At 41.3% G+C, this 18,944-nt stretch overlaps 1 protein-coding gene across 1 annotated transcript in view; it reads left to right on the top strand.

Moving 5' to 3' along the window:
* Positions 1-17,814, top strand: part of LOC104499179 (neural-cadherin-like) — a 41,936-nt gene extending 24,122 nt beyond the window's left edge. The window contains exons 19-34 of the mRNA XM_010142650.1: positions 1-576; positions 2,472-2,565; positions 3,337-3,521; positions 4,105-4,337; positions 5,331-5,608; positions 7,235-7,449; positions 7,742-7,869; positions 8,700-8,827; positions 9,069-9,198; positions 9,281-9,461; positions 12,316-12,482; positions 13,141-13,405; positions 14,125-14,305; positions 15,674-15,927; positions 16,847-17,001; positions 17,413-17,814. The exon at positions 1-576 is cut by the window's left edge and continues 32 nt beyond it. Coding sequence (XP_010140952.1) covers positions 1-576; positions 2,472-2,565; positions 3,337-3,521; positions 4,105-4,337; positions 5,331-5,608; positions 7,235-7,449; positions 7,742-7,869; positions 8,700-8,827; positions 9,069-9,198; positions 9,281-9,461; positions 12,316-12,482; positions 13,141-13,405; positions 14,125-14,305; positions 15,674-15,927; positions 16,847-17,001; positions 17,413-17,814 — 3,572 coding nt within the window. The remainder of the gene's footprint in view (positions 577-2,471; positions 2,566-3,336; positions 3,522-4,104; positions 4,338-5,330; positions 5,609-7,234; positions 7,450-7,741; positions 7,870-8,699; positions 8,828-9,068; positions 9,199-9,280; positions 9,462-12,315; positions 12,483-13,140; positions 13,406-14,124; positions 14,306-15,673; positions 15,928-16,846; positions 17,002-17,412) is intronic.
* Positions 17,815-18,944: the final 1,130 nt, after the last annotated feature.

Here is an 18,944-nt window from a genome sequence, read left to right as displayed (position 1 = left end):
TGAACAAGTCTGACCCAGGTGGCCAGTTCTCTGTGGCTAGTGATGGGTGGGTGATGGTTGCAGGGTTGTTGGATTATGAGACAGTGACACAGTACCAACTCATTGTCATTGCCACTGATATGGGGCAGCCCGCTCTGACTGGCAGTGCCACTGTTTTAGTGACTCTGCAGGACGTAAATGACAACGGGCCAGAATTTGAGGCTCATTATAACCCAGTGATCTGGGAAAACACAGCTTCTCCACAAGTTGTCAAAATGAATGAGACCTCTACACTGCTGTACGCTAAGGACCGAGACACTGCTGCTAACGGCGCACCTTTCTCCTTTCACCTTCTCAGTGATTTTGATAGTCTGACTCACTTCAGTTTGCAGGATTTCCACAATGGAAGTGCCTTGCTCACCGCGCTGCGTACCTTTGACAGGGAAGTGCACAAGGCGTTCTACCTGCCCATCCTGATTACAGATAGTGGGATCCCACCAATGAGCTCCACCAACATGCTGACTGTGAATATTGGGGACCAAAATGACCACCCGCATTCTGCTGGCTACATGGAATGTCTTATTTACAGTTTTGATGGTAAATCACTCCCTGATGCTTGCTTGCTTCCAAGTGTGGCAGTCAAAGGAGCAGCTGTGAGATTCACAGGAGGACTCTGTCCTGTTCCACATAAGATCTTAGTAGAGGACCTCCTGAAGTTTGCTTAAGCACCACCAGAGAGCAGTAGGTGTGTGGCACGCAGGGCTCTGGGCCACTTGGTTTATGGAAGAAACTGAGCCACCCTTGAAGGAAGAGCATAGCTTGCTGCTATTCTATGCTTGTTTCTATCAAACTTGAGTTTCTTGTTTTCAGATGCACTTTTCCAGCAGCATTAACATTTCAGGGAGAAAAGAAATTAACATAATTTGTAATGTTGCTGTGAAGAGATGAGTCTGAACGCTGAGAATGTTCTTTCTCCTCCTCCAGACTAAATTAAGTTTTTTGATGAATACACTTAAGCTGAACTCATGTGTAAACTTTGAGTCATTTATATAAGCCTTCAGCTAACAAATGCTGTTGTGGGAGAAATTTCTGTGAATGTTGGCTGCAGGCAATTTGAGAGAAGACACCTTTCCCTTCTTGCTTTGGCAATTAGCTAGCAATTCTCTTGTGATCTGTTGTGGCCAGGTAATAAGCCCAATGGTGGCAAAATAAACCACACAGGTAAAAAGATTTTGGGATGCTTGCGTACAAATGGGCCCGGGACATTCCTTCCTCTTCTGCTCTGCTGTATATCCTGTGATTTGATAGCACAGTACACAGATTGTCTATTGTTGGCACTCTAGAAACTACTTTTGTGTAGTGCTGTTGACATTTATTTGTACCGAAACGTTGTTCTATCTGTTGTATGCTCGCTCTCAAGTTCAGCTTATTGTAAAGTTGAAAACAGGTCTGGTTGCTATTTGCTGAGAAACTGCTTGTAGCCCGTATCTTCTCGTTAATCCTGAATTCCCTTTTAGTTGCTTCCTTAGAGGTTAAACTCATCTGTGCTGTTAATTTCTGGAAGGGACTATTCAAGTCTTCAGATCTTTAGTTATTTAAATTATTAAGGAGAGACAGAATAAGAAGTCCACAGTCATGTTGTATGTTACATTCATATAAGTGGGAGTCAAACCCCAGGTCATCCTGTATACTGTCTCCCGAAAAATGTCCAATGAATCTTGCCAGAGTTGCAGGAGAGGTACAGTTTTCCCTCGTTTTTCAAGCAGTCCCTCAGTTGTCAGGGTTTGTACTGTTTCCTTTCGCAAGGTGAGGACCCACATGTTTTCCTCTTCTTTGTGTACCCCTGATTCTTTATGCAGTAGATCTATGAATTCAGATACCTGTGGACCTTTCCTTCAGAAATAACTTCCATAAAACAAAAAAATACTAATTTGTGAGCCTTGCTGAGAGGATGCAAAACCAGCAGAATACACGTGGGTTTGCGTCTCACCCCAAAGTCTCACCATCTACTCAAAACGAGCCTGGTTACTGTGTTTTGGACATCCTCTCTATCTTGCTGTAATTTCATCCAAGTGACTGTTGATTTTTGCCCTTTATAACACAGTCATCCTTTTGGTTGTTTTTCGGCCAATCCCCAATCTCTGTCTAAACCACTCTGTAAGCTGGTTGGATGCTGCAGCCAAAATAGTGAAAATGAGTAATTCTGAATATCTCTTACATCTTTCCTCAGAGGTGGCTTTTCTTTTTTCCTTTTCATTGCTCTTCTTTGCAGCCACCCGTTGAATTAAATCTATGTAGTCATACAGCAAACACCTGGTAGGAAGGACACCGTGTTGTATTTGCAAACTGGTGCACATCTTCTCTTGGAAACTATCACAACTATTTTTGTAGAGGCCTTAGACTTAAGACAAACCAGTGAAACTTGAATGGCTGACCTATTTGTGTGCATGTGAGGGGTCCAACTGTGCCACTTAAATGCTATGTTGTTTTAGGTATCCTCCCCGCGACTGTACTGGGCCAGGTCCGTGCCCCTGATGATGATGACTGGGATCACAAAATCTACCAATTTGAAGGGAAAACATCAAGGTATTTGGAGAGAAAATTGGGAGTTGGGTGAAATGTATGAAAAACCCATACACAAAACCATAAAAAACATTTAAACTGCTTTTTTTTAAAAAAAAACAACAGTGTGCAAAAGCATTTTGTTGGTTAGACACTTGTGTGTAGCTCTCCAAAAGCCCTTCTGAGCGTGAGGCTGCAGTAAATAGTGCTGCATGCCAAGTCAGTCCGCTTCCCATTGCCTGATGGGCTAGAACACCATTCTAAATTCCTGTTTATGGTCATACCCATAATCAGTATCATGAGCCGCTACAGGAAAAATACCCACTAACTTCCGTCCTTCTTCATCCAAGCTCCTGGACACTTGGAGCTTCCATGTCACCACTGCTTCTAAGACCTTATTTGTATTAGATTTATTCACACTAAAGTGTCTGAATTGTGACTGGGGTTGAGATGTATATGTGCCATTCAAGGGTTTTGACAGAAGTGTCACTCTCAATTAATGCATCTAGAGTAACTGTTTCCAAAGTTATGGCTATAGTAGCCTCAGTCTTCCTACACAGTTAATATGGTGTAGAAGCAGGAAGAAACCTTCTTGATACACTGGTGAAGAGTCATTAGGAGCCAAGAGAAGGCAATATGAAAAAAGATCTGTTCTGTCCCTTTGTGACAGAACACATCTACTTTCTTTGACAGCTTCCCAACATAGAGTGGATCAGAAAAACCATCAGTGATGATAATTACTACTTAGCTTTTGAATGTCTCATAGCTTGTACCTTGGCTTAACTCTTATTACAGGTACTTTATCCTTGATGATAACTCAGGTTTACTGACCATTAAAGAAGGAACCCCACCGGGAACATACAACATAAAAGTTAGAGTCATTGACGGAGTCTGGCCAGACGTCGTCTCAACCGTAAAGGTCGTAGTGAAGGAAATCAAAGATGATGCCTTCCAAAATGCTGGCTCCGTACGAATAAAAGGTAAGCAAAGTGGTGAAGTATGTTAAGATCATAACACTGAAATCTACGTCTTTAATGTTACTGCTGTGTTGCTTAGAATTCTGACGCTCTTAGACACAGGACAAGAGTTAATAGTTTTCTAGGTAAGGGTTTTGAAAATGCATGTTTCTTTGTGTGGTCCTTTGTGATACTGAGTGAAGGAGCAACTATGGAGAAAAAAGGCAGCAAGAAATGCTTGTCTGATGAAGACAACAAAGATGAAAGATTTCTACACCTACTTTTTAACAAATTTATGTTTCAGAAAAAAACTTTATTTGAACAAGTGTCTGCCTGAAATTCACTAATTTTTTTCAATCCTTGTGGAAAAGTAAAATCTTCTCTGATTTAAAAGAATTTAAAAAAATGAAATTACTAAGAATCCAAAAATTTCAGAACACAAACTTTGAGCAAAAGCCAGCATGGAAAATTTCAGAGCCTAAAAATGAAAATACTTCTCAATTTGCATTTGAGTCCATGTTCTGCAACCTTAATATTTATTCTGTAGTGCTCCTCTACAAGGATGTTGCAAGATACATGTTTGTCAGGTTTTTAATTTCTGTTACAGATGTCACTCCAGAGGAGTTCATATCCCAATCCCCTGAAAACCAGAGTAAATACTACCAGATGAAGAAGCTGCTTTCAGAAATTTTATCAGTCCAGCCAGAAAACATTCATATTTTCAGCGTATTAAATAGCCCAAGTCATACCCAGGGGGTTGATGTTTGGTTTGCAGTTTATGGTCCACCTTATTACAAAGCAGAAAAACTTAATGGCAATGTAGCAGCCTCCAGAGCATGGGTAAGTACCCATACTACATACAAAACCACATCATCTTCTCATTTTCTCTATTCAGATAACATCCATTGCCTAGTGAATGCACGTGCTTAGAATGACTGAGAGGGTAATATGTGAGAAAAATGGGTAGTTTTAATCAGTAAAGTCAAACAGCCCTTTAGAATTTACAGTAGAAGTTTCAAATATGAATGTTTTAAAAGGCAGCCTGTAAATACATACTAAGTCACCCAAACACAATGGACTTTTAGGACTGTGAACGTGTTTTTCCTATTGAAAACCCTGTAAAACTCTGTATAGAATATGTGTTTGGCTGTTGCTTTTTTGCATGGTGTCTTCATGTTTCAGTTTTCAATCCTCTACACACAAATGTTCTGTAGCTGAAAATCACAAACCACTCAAAAGTTCCAACTTTCTGAGTTAAGAAGGCAAGCTAGTAGAATAACCACTCTCCAGTGGAAAACCAGGTTAGAAATGAGCAGTGACAATTTAGTAAAGTTCCTGCCCTGCTTGCAGAAGTATTGATACATGACTGGCTCTGTTGGAAATGTGTCTGTGGGTACGCATACGCAGAGGCTGCAATAAGAGTTACATTCAGAATCAGTACTGCAATACCAACTCGCTCTTGCCAGAAGAGGTATTTCTTTAAGTCCCAATGTCTGTCCACCCTTCCCAGTATTTTTAGGACAGAAGTCCAAATTAAAAATACAGCTCAGATGCTATGTAAATTATCCATCAGAACCAACAGCGATTAAATTTTATCCATTCACCTTAAGAGAAAATGATGATACTTTTGTCCTCGAAGCGCCTACTCATGCTATGACTTACACCAAGGCTTTGGCCTTTAGAGATGCCAGAATGGATAGGATGAGGTAGATGTTGAAAGGAAGTGGCACAGCAACCGGTTTTGAAAATAGGACTTGGGCTTTTCATTGCTGTCACTTGTGAGTTTCCTTTCTGTGGAAAAGTCAAGTGAATGCAACTAATTGTTCTCCACAGCTGGAAAACATCTTGGATATAAAAATCACCCAGATTGGCATTGATGAATGTGTAACTGCAAACTGCACTCATAGCAGCGGATGCATCAGCAAGCATGAACAGAGTCATGTGCCAACAATAACCACAGCTGGAAGTGTTTCACTGGTGTCTGTGACAGTTCTGAGTCATGTCCTGTGTGGCTGTGCAGCTCGGGAGAGTTCCCATCTCTCCTGCTCCTCATACCAGACAAACCCTTGTCTCAATGGCGGCACATGCATGGATACCGAGTTGGGCTACAGGTTGGTAAGGCTTGGTTTGATGTGCAAACAAAATGCTTCTAGTTCAGTCTGCAAGGAGGGTGACTAGAAGCTTGAGGAGGCATCGCTGCGTGTCTTCTCAATGTGGCAGATCTGAGTTTTGTTATACTTCACACACAGGTCTTGAGAGCAGGCCTCTATTTTCAGGTGGGTGCTTAGGTTTGTCGTAGTCTCTGGGAAAATCTTGGGAAGTTTGCAGGCTGCGTTGGTCTCATTAATGACATGCTGCAAAATTCTCTTATTTTGTGCAGCCTACCTTAATGCTGTTAAAGGTTTTAATCACATCACTTATGTCACTTAGTAACCTCTTCCCCACATTTCTCGCCTCATTTTTTCTCAAAAATGACATCTCACAGATAAAGTAGCATAAAGATGAAAAGAACGGTACTCAACTAGTTCCGTATGAGCCTTGTCTCCTTCCGGAAGACAAGCCTTAAGCATGTTTGCTTGAAAATGGTCATCCCAACATAGGAGAGCAGAGACGACTGGCCAGCCTCTTCTGAGCACCCTTGATAGGGGTGACAGGACTCAGACAGAAGCTGCAGAAGCCCTAGTCTTGGTATAGATCTGAGTCTGGCATTGCTGCTCAGATGTAATCAGCCAGGAAAATTTTGCTGCCCAGAAACCCTTGGTAGGCTCTGCTTCCTAATATTTGCTCAGCTCTGAGGATTCTTTGCTTCTGCTTCATTTTCAATAGTTTTGTGAGTGACCTTTTTCTGCATCCTACCCGTCAGTAGGTATTAGCAATCTATGGGAAACAGAAACTAAGAAATGCCCGGCTGATCTCCCTCCCTGTTGCTCCTTTGGTTTCCCTCTTGTGGGTTTTGTTATTGTCATGCTGTGATTGCTCTTTACTACAGAATCCCCAGAGCATTCAAGGAAAGAACCTCAAACATCTATTTTTGATAGTGTAAAGAAAATAAACCAGAAGAAGGAAGATGTCAAGATCTACGACTGTCAAACCTCTTTGTACTTTTTCTGGGTGCGACAGAAAGGTCACACCCTTTCTGGGGTGATTCCAGTTGGACACGAGGAAAATTTTTCACAAAGAACAATCAGCTGTTGGAATAATCTCCCCAGGGAAGTGGTGGATTCCCCAACACTTGGGGACACTTTTAAGATTCAGCTGGACAGGGTGCTGAGCCACCTTGTCTAGACTGTGCTTTTCCCAAAAAAAAGGTTGAACCAGATGATCCTTGAGGCCCCTTCCAGCCTAGTATTCTATGATTCTGTGGTTCCTTTGCTTTCCCTGCCAACATTATAAAGCCTTTAAACAAGCTGAGAAGTAAGCCTTGTGAAAAGCAGGTGGGTTTTTTTAGCTGAAGAGATGAGAGTTTTTCTTGTGCTTTGTATATTACAACAGCTTTGTCGTTTATTCACAGAATATTCTTGCGTAGACATTATCGTTTAGAACTAAAGCTAAATTGTGTTTGTACAAAGAAGTCAATAGGGAATGTTTCTTGACCCGAGTTTTGCTAGTGCTTAACCCGTGCTATGGCCTAGGAAACACGGGCTCCTGTGTTTACACTCGAGAGTCTTGCTGTGGGAAGAGCCTCTCACAGCTTCTGCTTGGATGGTGGATTTTGCTTTTATTTGTTTTTTTAATAGATGCAAATGTTCTGCCAATTTCCACGGACCAGACTGCCAGCAGACAAAACACAGCTTCAGAGGCCACGGTTATGCCTGGTTCCCTCCTCTTAAGCCTTGCTTTGAGAGCCACATCTCCTTAGAGTTTATTACTGAAGTCGCCGATGGCCTTCTGTTGTACCACGGACCAGTGGCACAAGGGCAACCTGGAGAACAGGAAGAATTCCTCGCTTTAGGTTAGCACCTGAAAGAGTATTTGTTCTTTGTGTTTGTGTGAAGGTGAGATTCTACTTACAGCTGAGAGTTTGGGTTTTTTTTAAAAAAAGGTTCAGGAAGTTACTTTTGGAGAACAAGGATAACACAGAACAATTTGCCAGTATGCCCAGTTTGTATCCTGTGTCACTGTGTTAGAAGTTGGGTTTTTTCTGAGCTGCCTAAAGAACTCAAACTAAAATCTAACTGCAACAGTCATTTCCACTGAGTTTGAGTGGGAATAATGCATATCCAATAAGAGTCTTTCCTTTGCAGAGCTCTCTGGTGGTGTCCCATCGCTGACTGTGAGTCACAGCTCTGGTGAGCTTTTCCTGCAGCTGTCAGAAAAAGTTAATGTTGCAGATCGCCGCTGGCACAACATTAAAATTAGAAATGATGGAAAGGCAAGTGTAAATATGGACAATCCTGTGGAAGCTCTAGTTCATGTACCGAGTTATTCCTTCCAAATCCTTCCTCCCTCCTGTAAAGCTCTTTTATCAATCAGGTTTTCATCATGTCTGCAACAACAGGGATTGAAGTTTGTCAGCTCAGATGTCGCCTTAGTCTTGAAGCAGTGGGGCAGAGTGAGGCCCAGAGAAGTCTGATCCAATTTTGAAGCTGTCCCTGCTGTTTTCTTTGTTTAATGAACCTACCTATCACTTAGACTACAGAGCTATGATAATCCAGAGGCTAAATTCTTCCTAGAGTGATGGAGTGAAATATCCTTAATTTCTCTGAATGGGAAACCCTGCTCCACCGAGTGACTTTAGACGTGCAGCATGATGGAGATAGATATGGTTTGTGAAAAGGGAACATCTTGCTGATAGAACACTGGTGAAGGCATTTGCTAGGCTCCTCCTTCCTCTCCCACACAGACAAGTTGGGGGGCTTGTCAGGAACTGGTTTGGGGAACCTGGCAGACCTTTGACTCTGTTCGATTGTCTCTCTGGATTCTCATGTGGCAGAACATTCCAAGAAAATCCCATCTTCCCACTACCAAGTCAGTGACTTGCTTGGTCACGGTAGAGTCAGATCTTTCTTTTTTGTGGCTCCTTAGTTACTATGTACATTGATCTTCCAGATTAGTATGTGGAAGTGTTTTATTATTTTAATAAAGTTTCCTGCACTGTAATTGCTAGTTACTATTGCCCCTTCTGCAAAGTGAAAGAAAATGTGTACTTAAAATGTATGCCTGTCTCTGGATGCAATTGTTTTAAATAATGCCTTTCTCTAGAAAGTAAAGCTGATTCTTGACCACTGCGTAAATGTCTCAGTCAGAGACAATGACAATGTCATTAAGAAGATCTCCCAAATGGATCTGTCTGCCTGCGAAGCCTCTGGAGAGGCTGTGGAATCTCAAAGGTAAAAAAACCCAACAAATAACCCAACAAGAACTGGAAATATAATTACTCAAAAGTCGGCCGGCAAAGCCTCTGGAGAGGCTGTGGAATCTCAAAGGTAAAAAAACCCAACAAATAACCCAACAAGAACTGGAAATATAATTACTCAAAAGAAGGAAAAAGGGGTGGAGGGGCGGGGAAATCAGCCAAGTTTCTGTGTTTTTGCATGCCACTAATTCTTTCGTTCTCTAACTTCCTTTCAGCATGAGTAGACTCTTCAGTGGCCATCAGCCCCTGCAGCTGGGTGGAGTTAAGACTTTGCCTTACAGTGATTCACAAAGGCGCTTCAGAGGGTTTGTCGGCTGCATACGCAATGTCATTGTTGATAGTAAGGTAGAGCTACTAAGACCAGTCTTGGGTTTACTGCTGTTAATTGTAGACACTTGATGAGATGCTTCTTTTTGACCTTTTCCAGGTTTATGATTTAGAGCACCCTGCGGAATCCTTGAACAGTGCTCCTGGCTGTGTCCTTATGGATGAGATATGTCAGAGTGGTGGCATGGCCTCCTGTGGTGCCCATGGCAAGTGTGTTGGTGGTTGGGATTTCTTTCACTGTGACTGTTCCCCAGGATATGCTGGACCAGCATGTGAAAAAGGTACTGCACGTTCTAGGGAGAAACTCATGGTGGTGATCTGTGGAAACAGCATCAAACACGCTGCTCTAAATTTGCCATGACTTCGAACAGAGTCTATAATAAGACCATACTGTACTCTGGGAATGATTTAGATCTGCAGTGATGTAAAGATCCTTCTAACTCTTGTTGAATAAAGATAATGTTGTCACAGCATCTTATTTCTCAGTGGTGAAAGATGAAACATTCTGCATTGTGCCTTTCTCCTCTGATCACACCCATCACAAAATGTAGTTTAATGAACATGATACTATTTGTCACATTGCAGTGGTTATAAGAGTGATGAGGTTGCCGGCTTAGTATGTTCTGTCTGTGAGCCTAGGTGCATAACCCTAAAGTTATCCTCAGGCCCAATTTTCCATCTCTAAAATAGGGATAATTGCATTTGCATCTGTCACTGGAATGAATTGAAGGTTGTGCAATGGCCCTAGACCTTATCAATGGGTACATGCGGGGACATAACATCAGGCTGGCTCCAGAAACATGATATCCTATTAAAAAATTGGTGAAATATTTATCAGAGAATAAAAGCATGCAAGGGCAGATAAGGAAAAACTGAGAGACAGTATGAAATTTTAGCACAATAAAAAAATTTAGTAAATAAATAATTTAACTCCTAGTATCCCACAGCCATGTTCAGAGTGCAGGGGATGCATTCTTGAAGTTGGCTCTGTCTTCGCTCTCTTAATACCTTTATCAGCCATTGTTCTGAAGCAGAAATCAGAAATGGGTTACAGCTGTTCATTGGGACTTTACCTGACCTGTGTCTGCCTTCTCCTTCTAGTACAAATGATGGGGTTGATCGTAACAGTCTGTAATGAGCACCAGTGCCCATAACTTTGGGGGCTTTGTGTAGCATTGGAAGAGAATTAGCTACCTTGGTCCTGTAGTTTGAATGAGCTACGGGTGAGGATGAGCAGCAGTGAGCAGTTTGGAAGTAGCACATGCAAGCTAAAGTTGAGTCAATGTGTTGTGATCAGTAGACAGGACTGGTGGTTGTGAAACGTCCTTTCAGCCCCATGCGCTTACTTTTCCTCCTTGTATACAGAACAATGAAACCCTATGCAGGCAGCCAGACCCTCTCTTCGTTTCTCCATCTGCCACACAAGACAGTAAATTATTCAGCAGAAACTCCATCTGTCCAACAGAGTGAGAACTGGAATAGTAATTGGCACGCCTTGGGCCTGTAGCCTTCACTGTTTAAAGTGTTGATAATGACCATGGAAATGGATAAAATAGTGCAGTTATTTGTATTAATGTTTTGCAGACAGATGATACTGGTTTATGAGCATCTGTCTAGATTGAAATCTTACTCTGTTTTGCATTATATTGGGATGCTGGTTCACAAGCCCAACTGCTCTATTGGCTCCTACCCCTCACCGCTGAGAGACAAACCAAGTGGTCAGAAAGTAATTACTCGAAATCCCTAAGTCATATCCTCATGTAATAGGAAAAATTAAATTGATTCAAGCTTCTTTTAATATTGGGCTGCAAAATGCTGGTCTTCAGCTGGTGTTGCATAAATAGCTGAGCTGTGCTTGCAGCAAAGAGCAGACAGCTGGGGACAGGAGTCACTGTAGTGTACCAAGAAAATCCATCCCTGCTCACCAGCTAAAGCCTGTAGCTGCAGAGATAGTGAACAAGAGAGAGCAGTGGGTTAGGAAGAATAAGGGGAGTAAGCTAGAGTAGAAAACACCCCTGAAGAAAGAAAAGAGGGAGGAGAAACAGTGAGAGGAAAAGAAACTGCAGAAATGAAGTCTCTTGATCATTTGGTATTTGATGGCTTGGGAACCAAACTAAATGCCCCAGGATAAGCTGGGCACTCTTTGGATTTCTATTTGCATGACACTGACCTCAGATTAGCTGTTGGTGGCCCAGTGTTAGTCCTGTCTAGTAACTAACTTGGACTATGTTTTCATTTGCTAAGAAGAAACTTCTTTTTTCAACTAAGCTGTGCCCAGAACAAGCACGTGCAGGATTGCTGTCAGGTAGTGAGACTGAAATGGGTGCCTGCTACATAAGAGCACTGGGGTCTGGCTGATTTAACGGTTTCTGATTTCCACAGAAGTGTGCAGTGCAACTTCATCAAACTCTGTGCTGGACAACTCTCAGATGGATTCCCCAGGATGACAGGGAAATAATTCATTTCAGTGTGTTTTCCCTAGTTAAAATAATAAACACTGACTTAATATCTCTTTGTAATTAAAAAATAAAAACATGACTTTTGACTTTGTGCCTGTCCTGAGGCTTTCTCTTGTGCCAGCTGAAATAGAAGTAGAGTGCGTGTTTTCTAATAGTGAGGGTTATTAACCACAGGACTAAACTGCTGAAAGAAACAATAGATTCTCTTTTTTTTTTTTTTTTTTTTTTTTTTTTCAGATTTTTACCATTTCACTGTTCAGTTAAAAAACATTTGACTGGTTTCTGGGAAATACATTTTTTTTTTTTTTTTTTTTGTCTTCAGATCATTACCAGTTACATTACTGGAAGATATGGTTCAGATCTTAAAAAAACAAAGAAAAGTTATTTGGCTGGGATTTGTTATTTGGAGTGATTGAGTAGAATGTGTAACTTGTGTCAGGCAGAATGTTAGAGACAGTATCTGATTGCCCTTTTCCTGACTAAATTCTATATCCTTCATTTGTTCTTTACCTCTTAATTCCCTTGGCAGCGGGGGAGTGCTTTCCATGATACTTCGTTATGTTGCCAAAATTTCTTACAAACTAAAATTCTGACATTCAGAACGTGTTAATTCTCAAGCAGTGGCAATCTGACGGAGCAGTCATTTTTGCATTGGTTTTGTGTGTGTTTCACTTAGTTCTTCCAGAATGGGCTTTTGGAAGGGACAGTTGGATCCATTATGAGCCAAGAAGCGTTCTCAGCACTCACAGCACTCAGATCCAGTTGATGGTGCGCACCCGTATCTTCCATGGCACCCTTCTCAGCTTGGCCTCTGCAGATGGAAATGGATACATCCGACTGGAGGTGAGCAATCCAAAAGCCATTCTGTTTCACTGCTCGTAATTTGTCATGGAGAACCCTAGGAAGAGAAAAAGATTCAATTAAGGACACCTATTGTGCAATGTAATAGAGCAAGAATTTTCCACATGAGGGTAACTACTCTCATTTGTGTTGTCCTTCTCAGTATTACCCTTTCATAGCCTAGATTCCAGTTGTTCCACTGTCTGCAAAATGTACAGGTGAGTGCATGTGATACACGTGAACGGGGAAGGTTATTTTGTTTTGTTTGCCTTTTCTTTCACTTCTCTCTCTCTCTGGCCATGAAATGTCTCAACATTTTTGTTGCAGTTGAAAAAAGCTGTGTGGATTATATTAGCTAGACAGAAGTTGATTATTCCAATTGTAGCAGGAGTGTCAGCTGGGAAAACTTAGAGGTAGACATCAGTAGGAAGAAAACTGATAAAAGGGTGCACGAGTTAGAAGAGTGGCCTGTAAACAAAAGAGTTGGTAATTCCTGGACCTGGAGTTTTCTTTTGGTAATTTTTAATCTGGGAATAAAGCACTTAAAAACGAGAATGCCATTTTAATTTTAGAAACTCAGGTCCGTTTCTTGAGGCAAGACTCTGTAATAACATTTAGAAGTGCATTTCTGTTATTAAAGGTCTTTATCATCTTCCCCTAGGTGGTTGAGGGTTTCTTTAGCGTTAACTTCAGCTTGGGGGACAAAAATCACTCTCTGAGAATGAGGACATTACATATAAACAATGGCCAGTGGGTTCTTCTGACCATGGAGCACTACAACAATGAATTTACCCTGCGCATTAACGGTGGTGGAGGTGATCGAGAGGTGACCTCTGTCTTGGGTACAAATAGATGGTTTGAAATGGATTGGGCAAGCATTGTGCTAGGAAACCGCCTGCCCAATCATTCGGAGAGCGATTTCCAAGGTAAGTGATATGACGGGTTCCTAAAAGGGGGGAATTAAAGTCTAAAAGTGGCATCTTTGAGTGTATTGGAGGGACTAAAACCCAGGTAGGAATTCCCATGGAGACTACTATGCCCGTGAAACCCCACCTCCCCTATTAGAGAATTCAGAGCCAATGTTCAGCTCTATATTTGCGATTTTATCTGGTTGCACTGAAGATGAAATAGATATGAAAATATGGCAGATATGTAGATATGAAAAAATAGCACTTCAGTTTTTTATTTCCTATGCCAAAGGCCAAAAACAGCAAACTCATGTGAGGATCTTCGCTCTCTTTTTGCCTCAGAAAGGTTTAGGAACAGACACAACATCTCCTGGTAGGATGAGAAGGATTTGTAAGGCAATTCATAGTGCTCTCCGTTTCCTGGGATTGGGTGCTAGGACTTGGAGACAGATTAATTTAGTGGAGCTGTTCTGGTTCATAGCACAGTTCTGATAAACTGTTGCATTGGTACAACCAAGCTGTCCTGGAGAAGTATTGTTGATCTGTAGATCTGCCAGAGCACACAGGCACATGTCCTGTAGCTCTTCTTCAAAATAAAACTGGTAAGAAGTATAAGGATTTTTTTTTTTAATGTTTTAAGTTTTCTACACTGCTCCACAGTCTCCTGCATGTGTGTTTGGGGCAAGACTTATGGTGGGAAAGTAATTAACTCAATGTATTTCTCTGGTTTGATGCAGGTTGTATGCGTGATGTCCAGCTGAATGGTCAGCCGCTTCTCGTGGAAGGGAAAAGCACAGAGTTTGGCTTAATTCTGAGGCAGCAAGGTGTCACGATGGGATGCCATTCCAGTGCCTGCAGCAGCCAGCCCTGTCACAGCCCTTTCCTTTGTGTAGACCTGTGGAGAAAATACGAATGCCGGTACATTAAGGTTTTCTTTTCATCCAGGGGTGATTGGGAAGCTCTTTCTTTCCATCTTAGTTCAGGCAACTTGCTGCTAACAGAGAATCTCCCACTGCTGCTGGACAGAGGGGTATCCCAAAGACAAATCCTCCTCTACATCTCATCTCCCATCATGGACCAAACTTGCCTTTTCCTGCAAGTCCAATATGGAACGTATTTACTCCACCATTTTTTCCATGGTGAGAAGGAAGCGGCCTGGCAGACCAGTGAGGAAGCCAAATGCCCTTTGATAAAAGGTGTAATGCAAAATCTTCGCTGTCTCCTTTTCTCTGTGAAAAAAATACACATTCTTATATAGCACATATATTTATCGTGTGTTTATATATATATATACGTATAAAATATATATTGCATACACAATATATATTTACATATTTTCTGTAAAGAAGTTGAAACTAATCATATTCTGTATGAAACAATGACTCTCAAAATTAGGCTGTCACAAGACAGGATTCTAAAATTGGCTGCCCGGGGTCAGAACCAAAGCAGCCCACCAGCTTTGTTAGTTCATTGCTACATAGTTAGTTCCTTGCAGAAGATCCACTCTTTAAAGAGAATTTTCAAAATATGTATTAAAATATGCAAATCAAAATACAGGCATTTCTGTTAAAAACCCCCCAAGCATACATACATGGAGACTGGGAGATGGAGCCACTTGAATTTCTCCAGTTCATCCACTTCTGAGGCCTGATGATTCATTGCTGAAAGAGGCTGCGACAAGGTCTTAACTGTGCCTTGGGCCAGCCCTTTCTTCAGTCTGCTTATGAAAGAACAATATAAAGCTTTTCCATATATTCACTAGTCTTATCTTCTTTGGATTGCAGAAAGCAGGTCCATGCCATCACAGTATTTCTCCATGGCCTCACCAATTACATATAAGAAATTACTTTCTCTGCAGTCCTAAAAGACAAGATGGGTCATTCTGAGGAGGTCAATGACATCTCTCCCAAAGGTCCAAATGAACGTTACAAAGCTTATACCAAGTGCTCGCTAGCCCTTTTCCCATTGGTCTCAGCTATCCATTTCCTTCTAGGGGTTTCAAACACATCTAGAACAAGAGTTAATATGTTCAGAAGCTGATGGATCCCTTTTTTGAGGAAGGAGTGAAGGTCTTCTGCATATCTTCTGGATAAGGAAAGCAAAACACGTTCATGTTTTCATAAGCCTACTAGCTCATTATGTTAGACTTTACATGTATTTGAGACTCTCAATGTGGATTTGTAGTTTGCTTGAAAAGACTTTAGTTATTGGCTTTAAACGTACAAAACAACATACAATGCCAGGTGCTTTGCTTGCCTAAGGATATCTTCTGCATTTGCTGTTCAGGTGTCCAGCTGGGAAAGTAGAAGTCACTGACAACCTTACAGGCCTCAGACACTGCACCTCATCACCTTGTGGACACTGGACCTGTAGGAATGGGGGTACCTGTGTCGTGCAAACCCAAGACAAGACTATCTGCAAGTGCCCCGAAGGTTACAAGGGAAGATGGTGTGAAATTAGCCAGGTGAAGGCTGGAAGACCCGTTGGACTCAGCTCTGGCTCTATTCTGGCAATCAGCATGTGCCTCCTTGTCTTCCTAGGTAGGAAAGCAAGTACCTTTTTTTCTTTCTTTTTAATCTTGTACCTTGCTCCATTGAATCAAGTCTGCTTTACCCTTGGATGCTGTGATCAGTGTTTCACATTATCTGGAGATCACCAGTTGGGGGTTCATTTGAGGATGCTAAGAGACAGGCGTCAGCACATAGTTACAGTTTACTTGCTTTGAAGACAGTTTAAGAAAATTTAGGACTTCCGTCTTTCAGAATCACTTATTATCAATCCTTCTTAAGTAAGAGCTTTCCATCTGTGTATGCAAATCAGAGTGCAGCCGTATCCATCTAAAACTCCTACCTGCCCTGAGTCCTCACATTTGTAACAGGTAGGACCTACAACCAGTATCTGCTATTCACATATTAGGAAGGAAGATATCTTTCTCCGGAAAGTGTATGATCTTGACAGACAAGCCACATTAAAAGTGTGGGGCAGAAGGAGACATTCACAGTGTGTCCATTTCAGGCACACTTTGGCTGAAAAAATTAGTAACACCATAAAACTGTTTTCATATTGATAAACTGCATAGACATCTCAGAATAGTAAAGACTCCATGATGATATTACACTTGTAACCTTCATTAAAACAGTGTTTTACTTACTTTGGGTATCTTATTTACTCAGGATTGGTGAAAGGCCAGAGACTGGCCAAAATGCCTTCTATTTAAATGGATTCCTTTAGGTAAGTAAAATACCCTTTTAATGAAGTTTATGATGTAATATACATAGATTCTTTACATTCCTGAATATAAGTTGTTTATATATTAACTATTATGCATTTCTTACCCATGAATTTGGTTGTTGAATTAAGATTTGATTTAATGTCTCAGGAGTCATATAAGTACATGTTTATATTGCATCTTATTTTATCTTATGTCACATAACAAATATGTGTCTTTATTTCTTCCAGCACTCTTGGTCTCCTACACGGTGTGGAGTCAATGGGGAAGTTCAGGGTTTCGGAAAGGAGCAATTTACCACATTCCTGAAGAGCGTGAGAGCTGGGAGGATGTTAGAGAAAATGTCTTCAATTATAATGAAGAAGGAGGTGGAGAACGTGACCAGGTATGATGCAGCTTCAATCCAGTCTTTGCAAATCCAACCAGCTTCCTTTCCCGGGCCTTTTTTTTAACTTGTTGTCCTTATCCAGTTTCCTTTTTTTTTTTTAAACCCAAAGCATTCTTGAGTGAAAGGCTTCTATTTCAACCCAAGCTGTATCTTTCACGGTGCTGGTCATCTGTGGCCACCTTTGAGGGGGCTGCCTTGGATGCAGCGTTCTTGCTTTAGCTGAAGACTACCATTACACAAAGGGATTTGGTGTGATCTGGACTTAGTCCTCTGGACTAGACGCTCTCTTTTCTTGTTTGTAGAAAACTCACAGAATCCATTTTTGTGTTGCAATGAGTTTAACAGTTTTTTGGAACCTGTTTCCTTTTCTGTTGCATCTCTCTGACATTTGCTTTTTTTTTTCCCCAGAACGCTTATGATATAGATGAACTGAAGAAACCTCCCCATACCATTCCCCAAGTTTGTTTAAGAGCAGCTGCTCCACACCGCAGGTCACCCACTGGCCCCAAAAGAGACTCGTTCCCAAAACATGCACATCAAAAACAATCCACATCAGTTGTTACCAACATCCCAGACTTCAAGGAATATATTTCTCAAATCATCTGGGATGCAGACAACGATCTACAGAGTGTTCCAGCTGACACTATTCATTTTTACTGCCTAGAAGGGCAATGCTCTCTAGCAGGGAGCCTTAGTTCCTTAGACTCCATTAGTAGTGATGAAGATCTAAATTATGACTGCCTCGAAGACGGGGGGTCAAAGTTTGACAAGCTCAAAGAACTCTATAAGGTCTCAAGTGAACATTTGTAACCGGAGCTAAAGGACTTTGACACATTGCCATGACATATGGACACTACTTTTTAAAATGCCCTTTTTTATATATAAGGTACATCAGGTAACTTACTTGATGCAAGTTTTTAGTTACAGTAGTATCATATACTCACTTTTCCAAGGAATAATAATCTGAATGGTCTTTTTGTATGCACTGTACAAACAGTTATTTAATGGTAGAAGTGCAAAGACTTTTAAAGCATGAATTTTCTTGAAAACTTTGGAATGTAGGATTTGTATAGAATAGCATTATAATACCCCTTTTTATTTGTGTAGACCACAGTGGCTTTCTAGAATTATCCTGGAATCAAAAACTTGAATTATATTCTCCCTAGTATTAATATGAATCTTATCGGGTGGGTAACAATGGGTAGGGCATTTTTTTTAAATTGCATTCATTTTAGATTGTGAAGTAATCATTACAAATGTTAAATATAAAACATTTCAAATTTCCATTTTTCTTGTCAGCATTTGTCTTATCCTCCTAAGCTGTAATCTCCCTTGACATCACACACACCACCTCACTCACTGCCCAACCATGTGAGACTTTTTCTGTCTGACCCTTTTCCTAGTTGCATGTAAAGAGGGGAAAAGAGTGGAAAGATCCTAGCTGGGAATAGCACTTTGCTGGTGTGACAATTTTACAGTCTTAAAAGTGGTTGTAAGTCCTGTGAAAAGTTTCTATTTATTTAGCTTTTATTTCCAACTTCACTTTTCATATGAAACCCTTCTTCAAGTTCTGCAGCTGGAAAACAGAAGAGCTGATAGCAGGTGTGAAGAGAAGGTTGCAGGGCATCCAGGCAAAAGTTAGAACTCATCTCTTTCCATCAGGACAGCCACTGTAAAAATTGGGATCTTCAAAACAGAAAGCATGGAGAACCTACTCTGTTCCCTTTGGCTCCTCCTACTCTTACTCCCCAGAAAAGAAATGTGGTGTGAGCATGGAAAGGGAGTGTGGTGGTACGGTCCCCCTGTCCCTCAAAGCCCACCCAAGACCTGAAACGATTTCTTTACCCCACCTCCCGAGACCACAAACCAGCCCAGGGTAAGTCAGGCTCAGATTGCGAAGGACGGCGAAACAGAGCACTGAGGTGTGCTGCTCCCAGCCT

This window comes from Buceros rhinoceros, unplaced genomic scaffold, assembly GCF_000710305.1.
Source record: "Buceros rhinoceros silvestris isolate BGI_N320 unplaced genomic scaffold, ASM71030v1 scaffold169, whole genome shotgun sequence".
NCBI lineage: Eukaryota > Metazoa > Chordata > Aves > Bucerotiformes > Bucerotidae > Buceros > Buceros rhinoceros.
This window is presented reverse-complemented; position numbering and strand designations above follow the sequence as displayed.